This window comes from Typopeltis vanoorti, chromosome 14, assembly GCF_054136105.1.
Source record: "Typopeltis vanoorti isolate ZY-2024b chromosome 14, IOZ_Tvanoo_1.0, whole genome shotgun sequence".
Lineage (NCBI taxonomy): Eukaryota > Metazoa > Arthropoda > Arachnida > Uropygi > Thelyphonidae > Typopeltis > Typopeltis vanoorti.
In genome coordinates this window covers 33,972,662-33,990,221 of record NC_143562.1, presented here as the reverse complement: position 1 = coordinate 33,990,221, position 17,560 = coordinate 33,972,662, and the positions used below count along the sequence as shown (strand labels likewise).

Here is a 17,560-nt window from a genome sequence, read left to right as displayed (position 1 = left end):
TGATCATGGTTATGAATTTGCTGAAAGGATGGACTATGCTTTGGACATTGAGTATTTCTGGGGATGGAAAAAAGAAAGTTGTCCAATTAAGCCAAGCAGAATGCAGATGTAAGTATATGAAACAGGGAGGAGGAGGTAACTTGTTATGCCTATACAAATGCCAAGAGTATTAGAAACAATGTGGCTGAGTTTGTTGCTTTGGTGAATACACTGTGGCCTAAAATTGTTGGCATTAGTGAAACCTGGCTCACAGAGTTAGATGTAATAATTGGAATAGAGTGTAAAAGGTATAGTATATTGGAATGACAAAAGAGATAGGAGAGGAGGGGGAATACTACTAATGATATCAGATGACTTGAGTCCAGTTAGGATAGAAATCATCAAGACAATGGTGATATTGTATGTAGCAGTGAGTTTGAGGCTATATGGTGTAGAGGCTAACAGAATGAATTATATAGCAGGGTGCTGTTACAGACCTGGCAGTTCAGTAGCAGGGGACGAAGAAGTGCACTGAAGAAGAGATCCATAAGAAGATGATATGAAAGGAATATCATGATAATAAGAGTGAGAGCAGTTATGGAATATATAAAGTGCAGGCCAAAAAAGTTAAGAGTATTGTACAGAAAGGTAAGTTGAAGTATGAAAAAAGTGGCCGTATAGGCTAAAAGGTAAACGAAAAGAATTTTATTATTATGCTGCAAGTAAAAGAAAAACTGAATGAGGAAGAATAACTTTATTGAATGAAGACAGTATCCTTGTGTCAGAAACAGTTGAGATAGTTCAAATAATGAGTGCTCACTTTGCCAAGATCTATCAACCTGTTGTGTGTAACATAGTACACAGTGCCACCACTATATTGAATGAAATGATACAGGTGCGAAATTAATCAAAACAATAAATTAGCTGTATACAAGACAGTGTTCAAACCAATTTTAACTTATGGATCTGAGAGCTGGGTTAGAAGTAAAACACTTCACCAAAGACTAGTGTTTTACTTCTAACCCAGAGACCGTAGTCCTGAGAAAGATTAGGGGCATGAATAGATGGCATCAATGGCAATATCATATTAAAAATGAGAATATTAGGAAAGAACTTGACATTGTTAACATCCGGGAATGTGTTAGCAGAGCTAATCTCAGGTAGTATGGTCACTTAAACAGAATGGGAAAGATTAGCAAAACAAGTGTTCTCTGCCAGGATGGCAGGAAAAAGACCCAGAGGAAGACCAAGATATAGGTAGATTGATACGGTAAAAAGTGCCTTAGATGATAGAAATATAAGATTTGACAATGTTGGAGTCTTGACGGGTAACAGATTGATTTGGAGGAAAATTGTAAATAAGAAGTTAGTAATGATGCAAATTTTTCATGTAGTACTATCATATCCTGTACAACCCTTGAGGGTACATGTCAGGAATTTGATGATGATGAAGATAGAGGTGCAAGAGAAGGAGGTTCTAGAACTGTTACATAATCTGAATAAGAATTCTGCAATATGGCAGATGGGATATCAGCATATATGCTAAAAGAAGTCCAGCCGAACTGGCTAGGCCCTTGACACAGTTGTATAAAGTGAATCTGTCAGCTAAGAAAATATCTCATAGGGATGAAAAGATGTGTGATAATCCCATTGCACAAGAGTGGTGCAAAGACTGATGTCTTACTATCATCTTATGAATATCTCTGGAGTGATTGTGAAGATTTTAGAGAAGTTGGTAAGAACTCGCATACAGAAATTGGTTGACAGACAAGCTATAGTCTGCAAGGAACAGCATGGGTTTACTACAGATAGGTCATGTTTTTGCACTTTCTCATATTTTATAATAGACTAAGTTTCATAATGTTACAGCCGAGTTAGATAAAGGGAATGGATACACTATGATACTGTTAGATTTTACTGAGGCATCTGATAGGATATTAAACTATTGGCTTGGATAAGTGGGTGGCTGACAGACAGGTATCATGTCTGTCAGCCACCCAGTATGTGGAAGTTTGTGTGCAGTTAAGCTAGATTTTTCTCTCACATGAGAGTGAAATCTGCCAGATTCAAGGTGTAGTGGCATGCTTCAGAGATCAGTCCTTGGACCATTGTTTATTCTGTATATTAATGATATTGAAAAGGGCATGACATGATATCAACTGTTTGCTGATGATGCAAAGATAGGTAGGCCAATCAGAGATGCCACAGAATATACAGCATTTACAGGGCGATTTGAATAGGCTGGAAGTGTGGACAAATGATAATGGCTATCAATTCCATGTTAGTCAGCATAAAGTTATGCACTTTGCTGTGGTGAGATATACAATGGTATATTATATTTTTTCATCTGAAAAACTAACTAACTAAAAAAAAAAAAAAAAATTTACAATGTAAACCCCATTATTAATTATAAAAACTTTAATTAACATACCTATATTTCAGCAATGTTATGTTGCTATCTTCAAGGATCAGAAAACAATGATATGTGCATGCAGGCACTCACACTAAGCAAATGAGACTGAAGAAACAACTGAAATCAGTCCTAGAGTCCTAAAAAGTGCCCCCCCCCCCCCCTCAGCAGGCTAAACTGGGTTGTCTTAGCTGTTGGGCTGACTAACATTATCAGATCTTATATTTTAGTCTCGTAATGCACTTTAATTGCATCCATTCATATAGATCTGAGTCTAGCCCTTGGTCTTTTTCCTTCTAACCTGGAAAAAATACTTGTTTTTGTTAACCTTTCTACTCCAAATTTGTTCAAGTAACCACCACCTATATAACCACAGCAATAATTTTCAACCAAATAAGTCAGTTTGCTGTCAGGACTAACATTATCAGATCTTATATTTTAGACGTAATGCACTTTAATTGCATGAATTCATATAGATCTTGGTCTAACCCTTGGTCTTTTTCCTTCTAACCTGGAAAAAATACTTGTTTTTGTTAACCTTTCTACTCCAAATTTGGGGCAGTCTCATGCACCCAAATCTGTTGAGGTTTGGGAAGCTTTTCAAAACTGAGGCTGATTCAGGGAATAACCTTTCGTACTTGTACTTGCGGTGGTGTAATAAAGTGGCCTTCTTCCAGCATATTTTGTGGGTGTCCAATGCATGGTCAGCAAGTTCTGAGTTGCTGTATTAAAATCAAGTCAAATGCTGACTGGAAAGTTTCATCTGTCTTAAGGATGCTGGATCTGTTTGTTATTTCTACTGGAAAAGGTGACGGAATTAGCTCAACTTAGATATGTTGTTTATAAAGTAGTAGAAGAAACTTTTTTCCTCCAGTACAAAAATTAGTAAATTTTGGCGTCAAATTGAACTGCAAGAGGCAAGAGTATTTATACTTCAGAGACAGGAGGAATAATATTGTGTGCTACATAAGGGTGATAAAAAAGGATTCTATGGAAAAGAAGAAGAAAATTTTTTATTTTTGGAAAAAGGCCCTAACAAAGAAACTGAATAATTCTGTTTAGTCTGGTAGACATGATTAAGTATATGTTAAACAATCCAGTAATAAAATGTGTCAGAGAATAGGTGAATTTAATATTTCTGCATAAGAAAATCTCTAAAGTGTAGATTTATTTTAGAAGGCCTTGGATCCAGTTATTTTTGTAGTTATGTGATTTTATTTCACCATTCACCTGTGGAACAAGTAAAACATTTCAGCTACTTAGGCATGATTTTTAGTGAAGATGGTAAATTAAATATAGAAATAGACAACAGAATCAGCAAAGCTGATATGGTGGGAAGTCAATTGAATAAATTCATATGGAATAAGAGAGAAATTAGTCGGAACACTAAATTAGCTGTATACAAGACAGTGTTCAAACCAGTTTTAACTTATGGATCTGAGAGCTGGGTCAGAAGTAAAACACTTGACCAAAGACTAGAGACCGCTGATATGAGAGTCCTGAGAAAGATTAGAGGCGTGAACAGATGGCATCAATGGCAATATCATATTAAAAACGAGGATATTAGGAAAGAACTTGCCATTGTCAGCATCCAGGAATGCATTAGCAGAGCTAATCTCAGGTGGTATGGTCACTTAAACAGAATGGGAGAGGAAAGATTAGCAAAACAAGCGTTCTCTGCTGGGTTTGCAGCTAAACGACCCAGAGGAAGACCAAGATATAGGTGGATTGATACGGAACAAAGTGTCTTAGATGATAGAAATATAAGATCTGATAATGTTGGAGTCTTGACAAGTAACAGACTGATTTGAAGGAAAATTGTAGATAGGAAGTTAGTAATGATGTGGTACTATCATATCCTGTACACCCCTTGAGGGTACATGGCAGGAATTTGATGATGATGATGTGATTTTATTTTAAGTATATATATATATATATGTTTTAGTTTTATTAAATGTGTATTTTTTTGTATTTGATCTAGAGTCAGTGATGTTCCAGATTCTAAAAGATACAGTTAAAAGTTCATTACACCAATCAGAATTGAACTCTTGTGTAAATACTAAACACTTGGAATAAAAAAAATCTTTATAGAGACAATTCTCTTAACAAAGTAATATTTATAAGGTCTTTTCACCTTCATAGAAACTTAGGATATTTTCCTCTGAAAAATAGACTGCTCAGAAAATGTAGTGATAGACAGATTATGAAAATAGGATTTACTTCTTTATCTGCCACAATTACATTTATGAAAACCATAAACCCATAATTAGTCTTTGTGCCTAATACACACAGGAAAGTGAGATGAGATTCTAGAAATTGCTTAATCTGATTCTATGATCGACTGTGTTAAACTTAAAAATCACTCTTTGATTAGCATAGTGGATATAGAGTCAGTTCAAGTGTATAGTTTCCTGAGATGGATAATTTCTTTTGTTTTGATGGCATGTTGAGAATTCAGTGATCTAAGTAATGGTTTCAGATGTCACTTTCTTTAGATGCTGTCACATTTTTAAGGATAGGATGCAGGAGAACGCACTAATGCACTGTTGACATACAATATCCTGTCTAATCCGGCTAACCCTTCCTTCTTGTAATGCAACTGTTAATGCTAGGTAGGCCTACATCTGGTATATACTGTCATCACCAAGTGAAATACTACCCATTTTCTTTAGAGACAAAAAAAAATGGCAGCAGACATCTTTATGATCTCCAAAGCAGCCAGTTAATGACCCTCTCTACTCCTTCATTATGATTATTAGGACCTAGAGCCTCTTCCATTTGAGACAGCATTGTTTCTGCAAACCAGCCACAAGGATAGTACATAGAACTAAACTGGTGGTAATGCACCAGGAAGCTTCCTGATCAGCTAGTAAATAATTCTGCTATAACTTTCTGTGCTAGATCATGTCTGGAGGAATTCTGAGTATAGTGCTGTATGAAAGACACTGCTGAAACTGTATAGTGGCCAGGAGACATATTTGAGACTCGTGCGCCCCCCCCCCACTCTTCATGTCCTTACTCTTTAATCAATGGTTCTTCATCTACACCAATAAAACAATCCTATATACATGTCAACCTTTGTGCCTTTGTAATCAATGTACACCACCATTTACAGACATCTAAACTTGATCTGCTATTTCAAGTAGAATAACTGCTCTGTTCTCTGAACTACACATATGATTCCTGATTTCCTTGTTAAGGATATTAGGAATCATGTATGTGTATCCCTCCAGATGTACTGAAAACGTGCTCAGAACTATCACCAGATTATATAGAGAAACCTGTGGAGAATTCATGACTAAATTTACCACACATGAACCACAGTAGTAGGTTTTTTTATTATGTAAATATTTCGTCCTAGGTATCTTAAGACATCATCAGTACAGTATGGCAATACTAGGAATGACAAAAGAAAGGGCACGTACGTACAAAGGAATCCAAATTGCGTGCAGTGGCGCATTGCAGCCTGAACTTAAATTAAATTGAATTAAATTACTTAAATTAAATTAATTACAGTTAAGTTATTATTTTACACAATTTTGTATGACAATTTCCCATACTTAAGGGATGGAAAGAACATCATTGCGGTTTAGATTTGGTCTGTGGAGTAGGGCTTCAGCACTTTCTTTATATAAATGTTCATATTTATATGAAGATCTATGTAGAAGTTTTGTCTTTTTCCAATGGATCTTGTGGTTTGGGTTTTCAACTCTGTGTTGAGCGAGGCCTGATTTATGCAGTTTGATGAGGCAGATATGGTCTTGATGTTCCGAAATGCGTTTAAAAACTGATCTGCCTGTCTGTCCAAAATAAGAGAGTTTACAGGAGCATGGAACCTCGTATACACCAGGTAGCAGCATAGGTGAAAGTTTGTCTTTAGGCGAGAGTAACAAGTTTTGGATCTGGTTGATGGGTTTGTAGGTGGCAGCAAGATTGTATTTCTTCATAATTTTTGAGAGCCGTTCGGAGATGCCTTTGATATAAGGTATGGGAATCCTATGGGGTTGTTCTTGTCTAGGTTGAAGTGCAAAGAAATTGCTGATGATTTTTTGAGTTGTTTTGAGATTATAACCATTTAGAGTGGCTGTGTCTTTGATTATTTCCAATGAATATCTCTAAATCTTGTTTTAGAGAATCCTCGGAGGAGCATAATCTGTGTGCTCTGGTTACCAATGATTTAATGATGCCAAATTTTTGGCATCATTCACCTATCACCCATCATTCATCTATCACCAGTCCTATAAATTGGTGTTTATATTCAGCTGGCATCCACCTCAGAGCATGGAAGCAAGCCTATATATTCAACCATCTCCAAAAAAAGGAGATAAATGTTATCAAGAATGGTGGAATCCAAGTATGGATTCCACCATTCTAGATCTCCTACCTCTGGACACTTGCCATGAAAAGAACTGGAGAAACCTGAGGCCTGCTTTTTACCCTTCATTATTAGGTAGCTAGCATTAAAAAAATTAGATAATCTGGAACCTTTGCTCTTTTTATTAGAAGCATGAAAATGCTCCAGACATAGACCAGAACACCAGGCAGTGAAAATTGCTTACCACTCGAAGACTTTCACAAACATCCATGTTTTTACAGGGATTCCATAGTCTTTTTGGAGATTGGCAGTGCTTTTCACCCAGATAGATTAGGTTGAATTTATCTACCTCTGTCTTCAAATAATCTTTACATAGTTTCTCCAAAGACTACCCCAGCTGTTCAAGAAACACACCAGTGACTCCTTCTTTCTTCATAGTAATTTTCACGTATATATATATATATATATGGCACTGATTCCTTTCCTTCATGGTTACACAGTTATCAGAATTCTTTATAAAAATTATGGAAACTACTACCGAGTTAGAGTAAAACTTCAGTTTAATATAAATATTTTTTGGTTTATATTAAACTGAAGTTTTACTCTAACACAGTAGTTGTTTCCATAATTTTTATAATGAATATGGTATTAATGTTTTATACATTTCCAACCTCTTGTAACTGTGTACATAGGATTTAAGAAACTTAAAATTGCTTGAATCATTGAAGACTTGCCTGTAGTGGTTACGATTTTGTAAAAACCCAGATATTCTCAACACTTTGACTGCAGCATTAGAAATCATTAATTCACCTTACTTGAGTAGATAGAAAATGAGGTTTGAAACCTCTGAAGTTCAGAATTCTACTTAGTGTTTTAAGTTTGGTGGTGAGACTTTTACGTTAGATGTTCATAAATGTATTTTTTAAAGAAATTACAATGTAGACTATTAAATAAATTTAATTAATACTTTCAATATTTCAGTCAAGTTCAATTGCCATCATCAGGGGAAAAAAAAAATAATATGAGCATGCAGGCAAAACATTAGGTAATGAGGATGAATCATGTCAACTGAGCATAAGCCTGAAGTCCTAATAGTAACCCTAGTGGTCTAAATGTCACCCTTGGTTGTTGTGCTGAAGTACAGAGGATGAGAACTTCCCAGTAAGCAACCAAATTACTAAATACTTGTTGACAGTCTCAACTCCTCCAGTTTAAAGACTCACAGTTCTACGATTCCTTTTCGGAATCTTTTATTAATATTCTTACGTAAATTTTTTTTTACTGTCATGTAAAAAAAACTTCCTAAGAACAAAATTTCTCCAGTCTGTGTTCTTAAACTTCTCTTGTTTTTCTTGTTACCCCGATACTGAATGCTCTCTCTGTCAAACTCCTTGGTGAGCATGCGCACTCCATGTAAAATGGCAAGCGAGAAGTGATGTATAATGGCTGACATGTTGTCTTCATTAGCATAATGAGAATGTCTTTACAAAACAAAACACTTGATAATTTTAAATTACAATAACAAGGATTGAATGGAAAATAATATCAGAATCTAGTAAGTACATTAATTTCAAATGGTTTGCATTTCATTTTGACAATAATATTAAAACGGTACATCGCAAGTGCCGATATACATGTTAAGAAACCAAAACTAATAATTTACTAACATAAGCAATTGTAAAAATATTCATAATTTTAAATTATGATTATTTTTACATCTTATAAATATTACTTGAATCCTTGATGGGATTTGAATTCAGATCTTTTTGACCAAAGGGTACTGTTACTATTAAACATCAATGAAGGTGCTCGCTTTCTGAAATACAATGTGAACCTTTCACCACCTCCTTCAACAAGGAAAATCCTCATTCAATAACCGAGGACAAACTCTACATTGAGAATCATGTCTCCCTGCAGCTGACAAACTTACACATATTTTAAGATATCTAAAGATACACCTATCTAAAAATGTCACTTAACTATCATGAAATCTGCTATCTTCTTCAAAGATTACTATCTCATCCAGTCTACAATTAGTTATGGCCACTAATATTTATACAACATAATCCTATCCCTTTTTTTTAATTTTATAGTGATTACATGAAAAATGAATACCCAAAAACTGCAATTCAGTCAGTGCTGTCAGACATGCTGGCAAGCAGATGCTTGGATTACGACAGCTGACTAGCAAGTACACATAACCAACAAAACTTGAGAATAAGCACTATGTAGTAATGAGATATTTTACTATTCATTTCATTATCACATTTTAGGTAATTAACCTAAAAATTTGATAAAATACACTGTCTGCAATAAGGTATTTACAAAGATGTTACAAATTTTATGTTTTAAGATTATAACTAAGGAATATGTTTACAAACTAGAGAAAGGGTAGCAAATTTTTCTAGAAGTTATACATTTGGAATGATTTATGTATACAGTCAATCTTCGTAATAGCAAACTCAAAGGGAACACAATACATTTTGTTATAGCAGATAGTTTTTTTACAGTGAATTTTTAACATAACATTGTATCTGTAGAACTGATGACTTTTCAGAAGTTTGTTGTAGTTGAGTGAATTTATTATAGTGACATTTGCTGTAGTGAGAATCAACTGTAGATGGATTTATTTTTATATTCATTAATGGCCAAAGGAAATTCCAAAGAGTTCTTTCATTATGTGGCAAGTATGAGGAAGAATGACTATGGAAGATTAACCTTAATGAGTGATGACAGTCACAAGGAGACAGAAACAGATAAAATAGTTGAGTTACTGAGTGACCACTTTGCAAGGGTATATCATTCTAGTGAGGTTACTGTTTTAACCTATGTAACAGACACTAATGTGGGAACAGAAGTGGATGAATTGGATGTGCTTAGGATATTGCAGAATCTCAATGTAAATACAGCTGTGGAATTAGATGGGATATCAGCTAGGATTTTGCAAGAATGTGCAAGGGAACTGGAAATGCTTTTGACTAGGCTCTTTAATTTAATTCTCAGCTCTGGTAGAGTTCCAAGGGAGTGGAAAGAGGGAAAAATAATTCCTTTACATAAGGGAGGTTCTAAGACTGCAATAGCAAATTATAGACCAATCAGTATCTTAGGCGTGGTAGTAAGTACTAGAAAAATTGGTAAAAAATGGAATTCAAGAATGGGTAGATAAAAATATGATACTGTATGAGGGTCAACATGGCTTTGTGAAGGGTCGGTCGTGCCTTAGTAATTTACTAACTTCTTATAATAGAGTAAGAGCTGAGTTGGATAAAGGAAATGGCTATACAATGATTTTGCAAAGGCATTTGATAGAATACCAGATGAACTCTGTTATGCAAATTAGAAGAAAAGAGGATGGATATGACACTGGTTAAGTGGATAAGAGGGTAGCTGTTGGACAAATATCAAAAAGTGGCATGGAGGGGCAAAATCGAAGCAAAAAAAGGTGACTAGTGGTGTGCTGCAAGGTTCAGTGCTGGGACCATTGCTATTTAATTTGTACATAAATGATATATGAAATAACCTGAAAGGAAATATTCAGTTGTTTGCTGATAATGCAAAATTAGGTAGATTAATAGTTAAGACGATGTAGAGAGCTTGCAGGATGATTTAAATAGGCTCTCAATATGGGCAAAAAGTTAATGGGTGTCAGTTTAATGTCGAGAAATGTAAAGTTATACATTTTGGGATAAACAGATTACAAGTCATGTATCATAATGATGACACTGTACTCCAGGAAATAGATGAAGCTAGAGATTTAGGAGTGGTGGTAGAGAGTTAAAGTTTAGAGGACATATTGCTAAGGTTGCCCGTAAGATAACTTGGCTATTGAAGAACACATTAACAAGCAGAGATAAGGAAGCTGTTATGCCCGCATCTGGATTACTGTGTTCAAATCTGGTCCCCTTGGTTTCTTGGGGGATGAGGAAGCTGTGAAGAGGATTCAGAGGTGAGTGACCAAGATGGTAAAGTGGCCTGTGGAATTCCCTATGAGGATAGATTGAAGGTGCATGGATTGCAGAAGTTGGTTGATAAGAGAAAATGAGGGAATATAATAGAAACATATAAGTTGCTTAAAAGGTTTTATAGGATTGATGCACGGGAAATGTTTCAGCACTTGGCTATAGGGAACAGAACAAGGGATCATCCCTGGAAGTTTAATAAAGGTGTGGTTAGTAGGGGTGTGAGGACTAGATTTTTTGTTTGGAGAGTTGTGAATGAGTGGAATGGGTTGCCAGAGTCAGTTGTGAGTGCTTTGTCTGTTAATGGGTTCAAGGAGAGGTACGATAGATTGTGTGGATAGACTGGTTCTCCCATAATGTCTTCAGACTCCATGGAGGTGCCTGTATAATAATATTTTAATTAGTACTTACCATCCATCTGAATAAGAAGTTCAGACTTTACTCGACGGCTTGCTTCATGTTCCGAGTCTGAACCTCTTCGTGAACAGAGAGAATCTATTTCATCTATAAAAATTGTACTTGGCGCATAAAACCTTGCCTACAAAAAATTATATCTCTTTTTAGTGATTAATAAATAATGCACTTATGGAACTGACATTTTATATAACACTAAAATTATATACAATTAATTAAAATAAATATGTTAAATCAAGAGCTCACAACACTGATTTACCTAAAGGCATATACAAATTTCAGGGATCAAGAGGAGCATTTTGCAAAAATATTTAAACAAAAATAAAAATCTCATGAAATTTCAATCTGCTTGCAGTTGACTTTATAACAATGGAAAGATTTCAACAGCCCAGTATATAAGTGATCTCGAAAGATCAAGTAATGAAGTAAATTAAGATTTCTAAAAATGTTCATTTGGAGGAGGGGGTTATATGATAAATTAACATTATATATTAACTTATCCATATAACCTAAATCTGCACACTTGCAACATTATTTGTCATCAAGCTTTTTTTTTTTTTTTTTTTTAGGCTACAAGAAATACCAAATTCCACAACTAGTTAGTACTCGCATCAGCTGAATAATATTAACTAAAACTAGGTTTCTTTTGAAGAAATTGTGTTCAGAGTCTGGAAAAAGTGTTATTGAATGAAGTGAAAGTCGATGTGCAAAATCAGGGAAATGAGAGCTTTTAGGGGAGAAGCTGTTGAGCGGATATGCAGACATCAGTGAGGCAGTTGAGTGTAAGAACGTGTATAAAATGCTTAAGTTACTATAAAGTGTCAGGATAGCAGTGGACCTAAGGGACTTTTGCATTTTATGTACACTAATGGCAGGAGCATTCAGAACAAGGGGGAGGAATTTTTGGCATTGGTTAGTTCATTCATTTTGACCAAAGGTTATTGGCATTGGTTAGGCATGGCTGACAGAAGATGATATAGTTAGTGGGATAGAATGTGAAGGGTATAATGTGTTCAGAGAAAACAGAGAGAAAAGAGGGAAGAGGAGTGTTATTGATGACAGCCAATGAACTGCAACCAAAGAGAGTAGAAGTTCAACTGTAGGACAGTGAAAATAGCACTTATGAGCAGCGTTCTGGTGTGAGATAGAGGCCAGCAGAACAAAATAGACTGGAAGGAGGAGAGGTTAGAGAGGACACATGGGAAGAAAGAAATGGAATTTATGTAGTTACTACAGAATAATTATCTGAGACAGCACGTGATGGAATATACTAGGGGTTTGAGAGTGCTTGATTTAGTAACTATATCTGAGAATTTGTCTATAACCAATAGGACCACGTTGCTGCCAATTGATGAGAGTGATCATATGGTCCTGACCTGAGAAGTGGCTAAATGTATGGAATTTTCAGATAAGGGAGAGTATATGTGGAATTATGGGGCTGGTAAGTATGATAAGCTTAGGAGATTGCTTGGATCAGTGCCATGGCATGTGAAACTGCAGGAGCTGGATGTTGGATAGTGCATGGGAAGTGGAAAAGGAGTCTCTGAGGGAAGTATTAGAATTCCCTCCACAATTTTTTCTTTTTTTGCAGCTCCAGCTTAATGACGATATTGATCCATTTAACTCTCACTTGATTTACTCTCCGTACCTATACCTAGAGTAAGGAGAGTAAATCAAGTGAGAGTTAAATGGATCAATATCATCATTAAGCTGGAGCTGCAAAAAAAGAAAAAATTGTGGATGGAATTCAAGTAGAAAGGTGACTAGCACACATGAACAGTACAAAGCACAGGCTAGAAGGGTAACCAGTGTGGTAAGAAAGGCAAAAGAAGAGTAGAGTATGAAAGAAAATTAGCAGTGCAGGTCAGAGATAATCCCAAAGTTGTTTCGATATGCTGCAAGTAAAAAAAGAAGGAATGTTTATGGCAGAATGATTTTAATGAGTGCTGATGGTAGGGAGGTAACTGAATCAGTTGAAACAGTAGAATTACTAAGTGAGCACTTTGCAAGAGTATATCATCCAGGTGGAGATATAGCAGTAACAAGAGAGAGGGAAAGACTTATATGGGAACTGGGGTAAATGAAATGGAGGTGCATAGCATATTACAGAGCATTAATGTGAATCCAGCTATGGGATTAGATGGTATACAGCTCGAGTTTTACGTGAAGATGCTAGAGAATTGTCAGTGCCCTTGACCACATTGTTTAATCTGAGTCTCAGCTCTGGGCTAGTCCCAAGAGGGTGAAAAGAAGGAAAAATAGTTCCATGGCATAAAGGAGGCTCAAAGACTGATGTAGCAAATTACTGATCAATCAGCATATCAAAAGTCGTCAAGTTACTGGGGAAGTTGGTCAAGAGCAAAATACAGGAATGGATAGATGGAAATGGGATACTATATGGGAGACAACATGGTTTTGTTAAGGGTAGGTCATGCCTCAGTAACTTGCTCACATTTTATAATACAGTGACAGCTGAGTTGGATAAAGGTAATGGATTTATAGTGATACTGCTGGACTTTGTAAAAGCCTCTGATAAAATATCACATGGAATTCTAATCAGTAAACTGCAGCACATAAGGATGGATAAGAGGTGACTGATAGATATCAGAGAATAGTTTATTCAGGAGTAGAGTACAGAAAGTCTGTGACTAGTGGCATGCCACAAGACTCTGTTCTTGGGCTGCTGCCTTGTACATTAATGATAAAGGAAAGGATCTGAGAAGAACTGTTCAGTTGTTTGCCAATGATGCAAAGTTGGGTAGAGCAATAGTTAATACAGATGATAAAATTTTGCAGGATGATTTGGACAAGCTAAGTCTTGGCAAAGGAAAATGGATGTGTAAGGTTATGCATTTTGGAGTGAAAAGATTACCAGCTGTATATCACATTGATGAAGCCAGAGATTTGGCAGTGTTGGTCGATAAGCAGTTGAAGTCTAGAGGGCACATAGCAAAAAGTGGCTAAAGCAGCTCATCAGATTACTTGGTTTCTGAAGAACACTTTGATGAGCAGAGACAAGTGGATTATTATTCCCCTTTATTGAGTCTTGATAAGACCCCATTTTGACTACTGTGTGCAGATCTGGTTAACAGGGTTTCTTGGCAATGGAGAAGAGGTGGAGAGGATCCAGAGGTGAGTGACCAAGATGGTGGCAAGTCTACGGAATGAACCTTACGAGAACAGGTTTTTTGCTTGGAGAGTGGTGAATGAGTGGAATAGGTTACTAGAGTGTTGTGGGTGCCATGATTGTGAATGAGTTCAAAGCCAAGCATGATAGATACTGCACAAATGTTGGTTACTGTTTGACATGACATGATGTTTAGGACCTCCCTCAATGAGTCTAAGGACTCCAAAGTAGCCCATAATAATAATGATAATAATAATAAAATCTGATAATTGTCTTTAAAATTAAAAATATTCAGAATGAATTACTTCATTGAGTTTCAGTGCTCCTCAACTAATGAGATTTATGGCAGAGATAAACTTCAGATTTGAAACTTTAAGAATAGGTAAGCACTAACAGTCCTGCATGCTTCTACTTTCTCCTTAAATACAGATAAATTTATCTGACAAGTTCTAGGGTTAGAAATATAACAGGTCACATATGTTGCACGTGCCTACTGTACAGAATACAATAGAAAAGTTCTCATATTCAGAACTAAACTTGTAAAGTGGCTAGTGCTTCAGTATGTTTTTTTATCCCATGACTCACTATCTTGTAATCTAATTTGGTACTAATTAATCCAAGATTACTACAAATACCACATTTCATTAGTACTTTGAAATTCTTTCCCTAGGAGACTATTCAGTCTTTATCCTTATTACAATTTACATGTAATAAGAGAAAATGAAAAATTTAGAAGAAACATTTTTTGCTTATTTTAAACATGGTTGAAATTAGCTTTGTCAATACTTAAGAACAGAAATTTCTTAGGAATCACAAATGAGGAAACTACAAGGACATAGCAGAAATACTTACCTAGTTGTTAAATACAAGGGAATGTAATATCATCAAACATGAAATTCCTGAAATGTAGCCTCAAGGAGCAAACAGGATACCACAATAAATACATCATGAAAAATTTACATTATTACTAACTTTCTATCAAAAAATTCTCTCCACAGGACTCCACTACTATCAAGATAGGATATGGTCTTCTAAACAGAGGCATAGCTGGGGGGGGGGGGGGGGTTCCACTCCGGGCAGCACTTTGAACCTTTTTGAACTTTTGCAGTCGATTCTAAAATGCGGTCTCGAGAACTCAGTTCCAAATATTGTAATACTACTGTGAATTTTCCTCACAATTGCTGTAAGTGTTGCTCTAGTTATGATGAGAGGAGTTTTTCTAAATAACAATGATTAAGAATTACCTACATTACTATGAAATAGACTTCACCAACGTCATCGACGATTTTGCTAACAGAAAAGCAAGAATAACATTTTAGAATGTTGAAATTAAAGATTTACTTCAAAAATAAACATAGTGTTTTAATTTATTTCCCTATATGTCGTTTTGACTTTTTGTAACATTTTTGGTGTGTATCGAGAAGGACGGCAAACTCCAGGACCGCCCCGGAAAGCAAAAGCTCTAGCTACAGCATTGCTTCTAATGCACTTCTAACTGCACAATTTACTCAGATATTGGAATTCATTTGGGTCATTTTCCAGCCATCAAATACCTGTCTCACTTACCTTTCCACTTGCATTTATTTACACAAACATATTACTTGAGATTAGCTCTGCTCACATACATACATTAGAAAGAAGTCAATTGACACCACAGTGTGAGAACCAAAACAGCCACGGTGTCCACTTCAATAAGATGTAGGACCTTCTTTTACTGTGATGACTGCAGCAATTCTACAGGGCATACTTTCCACAAATGTATGATAGCAATCAATGGGAATTTTGGACCATTCTTCCTGTAGGCATGTAATGAGGTCCTGGACTGTTGTGGGGCAGGCATTCCTTGACCTCACCCAATGCTCCAGTTCATCCCACAGATGTTCAGTAGGATTGAGATCAAGGCTCTATGGAGGCCAGTAAAGTGTGGTGACATTCATGTCCATAAACACGCAGTTACAACAGCTTTATCACACAGTGCATTGTCTTGCTGAAACAGACCATGGTCAGTTCTGTAGAAATGCCACAAAGCAGGAAGCATTGCACTGTCCAGAATGTTCAGATATCTCTCAGAGTTCAATATTTGTGGCACCACAAACAGAGGCCCAAGGCCAAACCAGGAAAAACAGCACCATACCACCACACTGCCACTTCTGAATTTCATAGCTTGGGTTACACGTTCTGGCAAGAGATGTTCACTGGGAATCTGCCACACCCACCCATTTACTCAGTAGAGGATGTAGCGTGATTAGTCATTCCATAACACAGCTTTCCGAGCTTCCACATCCCACTGTTCACGCTCTTTAAATCACTGAAGACTACGCTGTACATTGGTTCAAGTAATGTAGAGATTGCATAATGTGGAAATGGAAACCCATGTTGTAAGCCTCGTTCTGAATTTTTTTTGTGCAGATCTGTGTTCCAGTTGATGGCTAGAACTCTGTATTCAATGAATGGTGGTTTTTTACATATTATCCTTCATAGCATCCTATAGTCATGTTTGGTGAGTGTGGTGGGTCATCCACTGTAGGTAGCACTTGCAGTCAACTCTCTCTGCACTTCCATCTCAGTATGGTATCACTGATTTTGACCTGGGATGGTCTAAATTGTCAACAATTTTACCATATGATAGGCCTGAAAACATGGCATTTAATCATAATGCCTCTTTCAAACTGTCAGTTTTCTTCCTGCAGTTATTTCATTTGGACACAGTTGCACTGACTTAGAAGCAATTTATACCAGCTACAAATACGTGACTCATTACATGGCACGATGCACCTTGCCTACAAGAGGTGTCCATTAACTTCTTTCCAAGCAGTGTATTTCTGAATGCAAACAGTGTCAAGTTCCTTCAAAAGAACTTTATTTTAAATATGATTATGGAATTGACCATCTGTTAATTTTTTTCTCAGAACTTTCCTATCTATACTCTATTCTTTGATCAACTGTTTCATTTCTAATCCAACTCAGATCATAAGTTAAAATTGGTTTGCACACTATGTTGGATACGGCTTGTTTAGTTTTTCTAATTAATTTCTCTCTGATTCCATATAAATTTATTCATTTGGCTCCCTGCCATACCAGCTTTACTTATTCTATTGTTTATTTTCATATTTATTTTGCCATCATCTTGACATGACCTTGATACAACTACATCTGGATTACTATGCTCAGGTCTGGTCACCTAGGTATCTTGGGGATGTGGAGAGGATCCAGAAGAGAGTGACCAAGAAGGTGAGTGGTCTGTGGAATGCTCCCTGTGGATAGTTGAGGGTTTGTGAATTGCAAAAGTTGGTTGATAGGTGGGGGGAAAAGTGTGTGTGTGTGGGGGGGGGGGGTGATATGATAGAAACGTTTAA

The 17,560-nt window shown here is 36.2% G+C and overlaps 1 protein-coding gene across 1 annotated transcript in view; it reads right to left on the bottom strand.

The window, feature by feature from the left end:
• The window catches only part of Kat60 (katanin p60), a 165,791-nt gene that overhangs the window by 61,652 nt on the left and 86,579 nt on the right, over positions 1-17,560 (bottom strand). Inside the window, exon 7 of the mRNA XM_090403440.1 lies at positions 11,075-11,201. Coding sequence (XP_090259566.1) covers positions 11,075-11,201 — 127 coding nt within the window. The remainder of the gene's footprint in view (positions 1-11,074; positions 11,202-17,560) is intronic.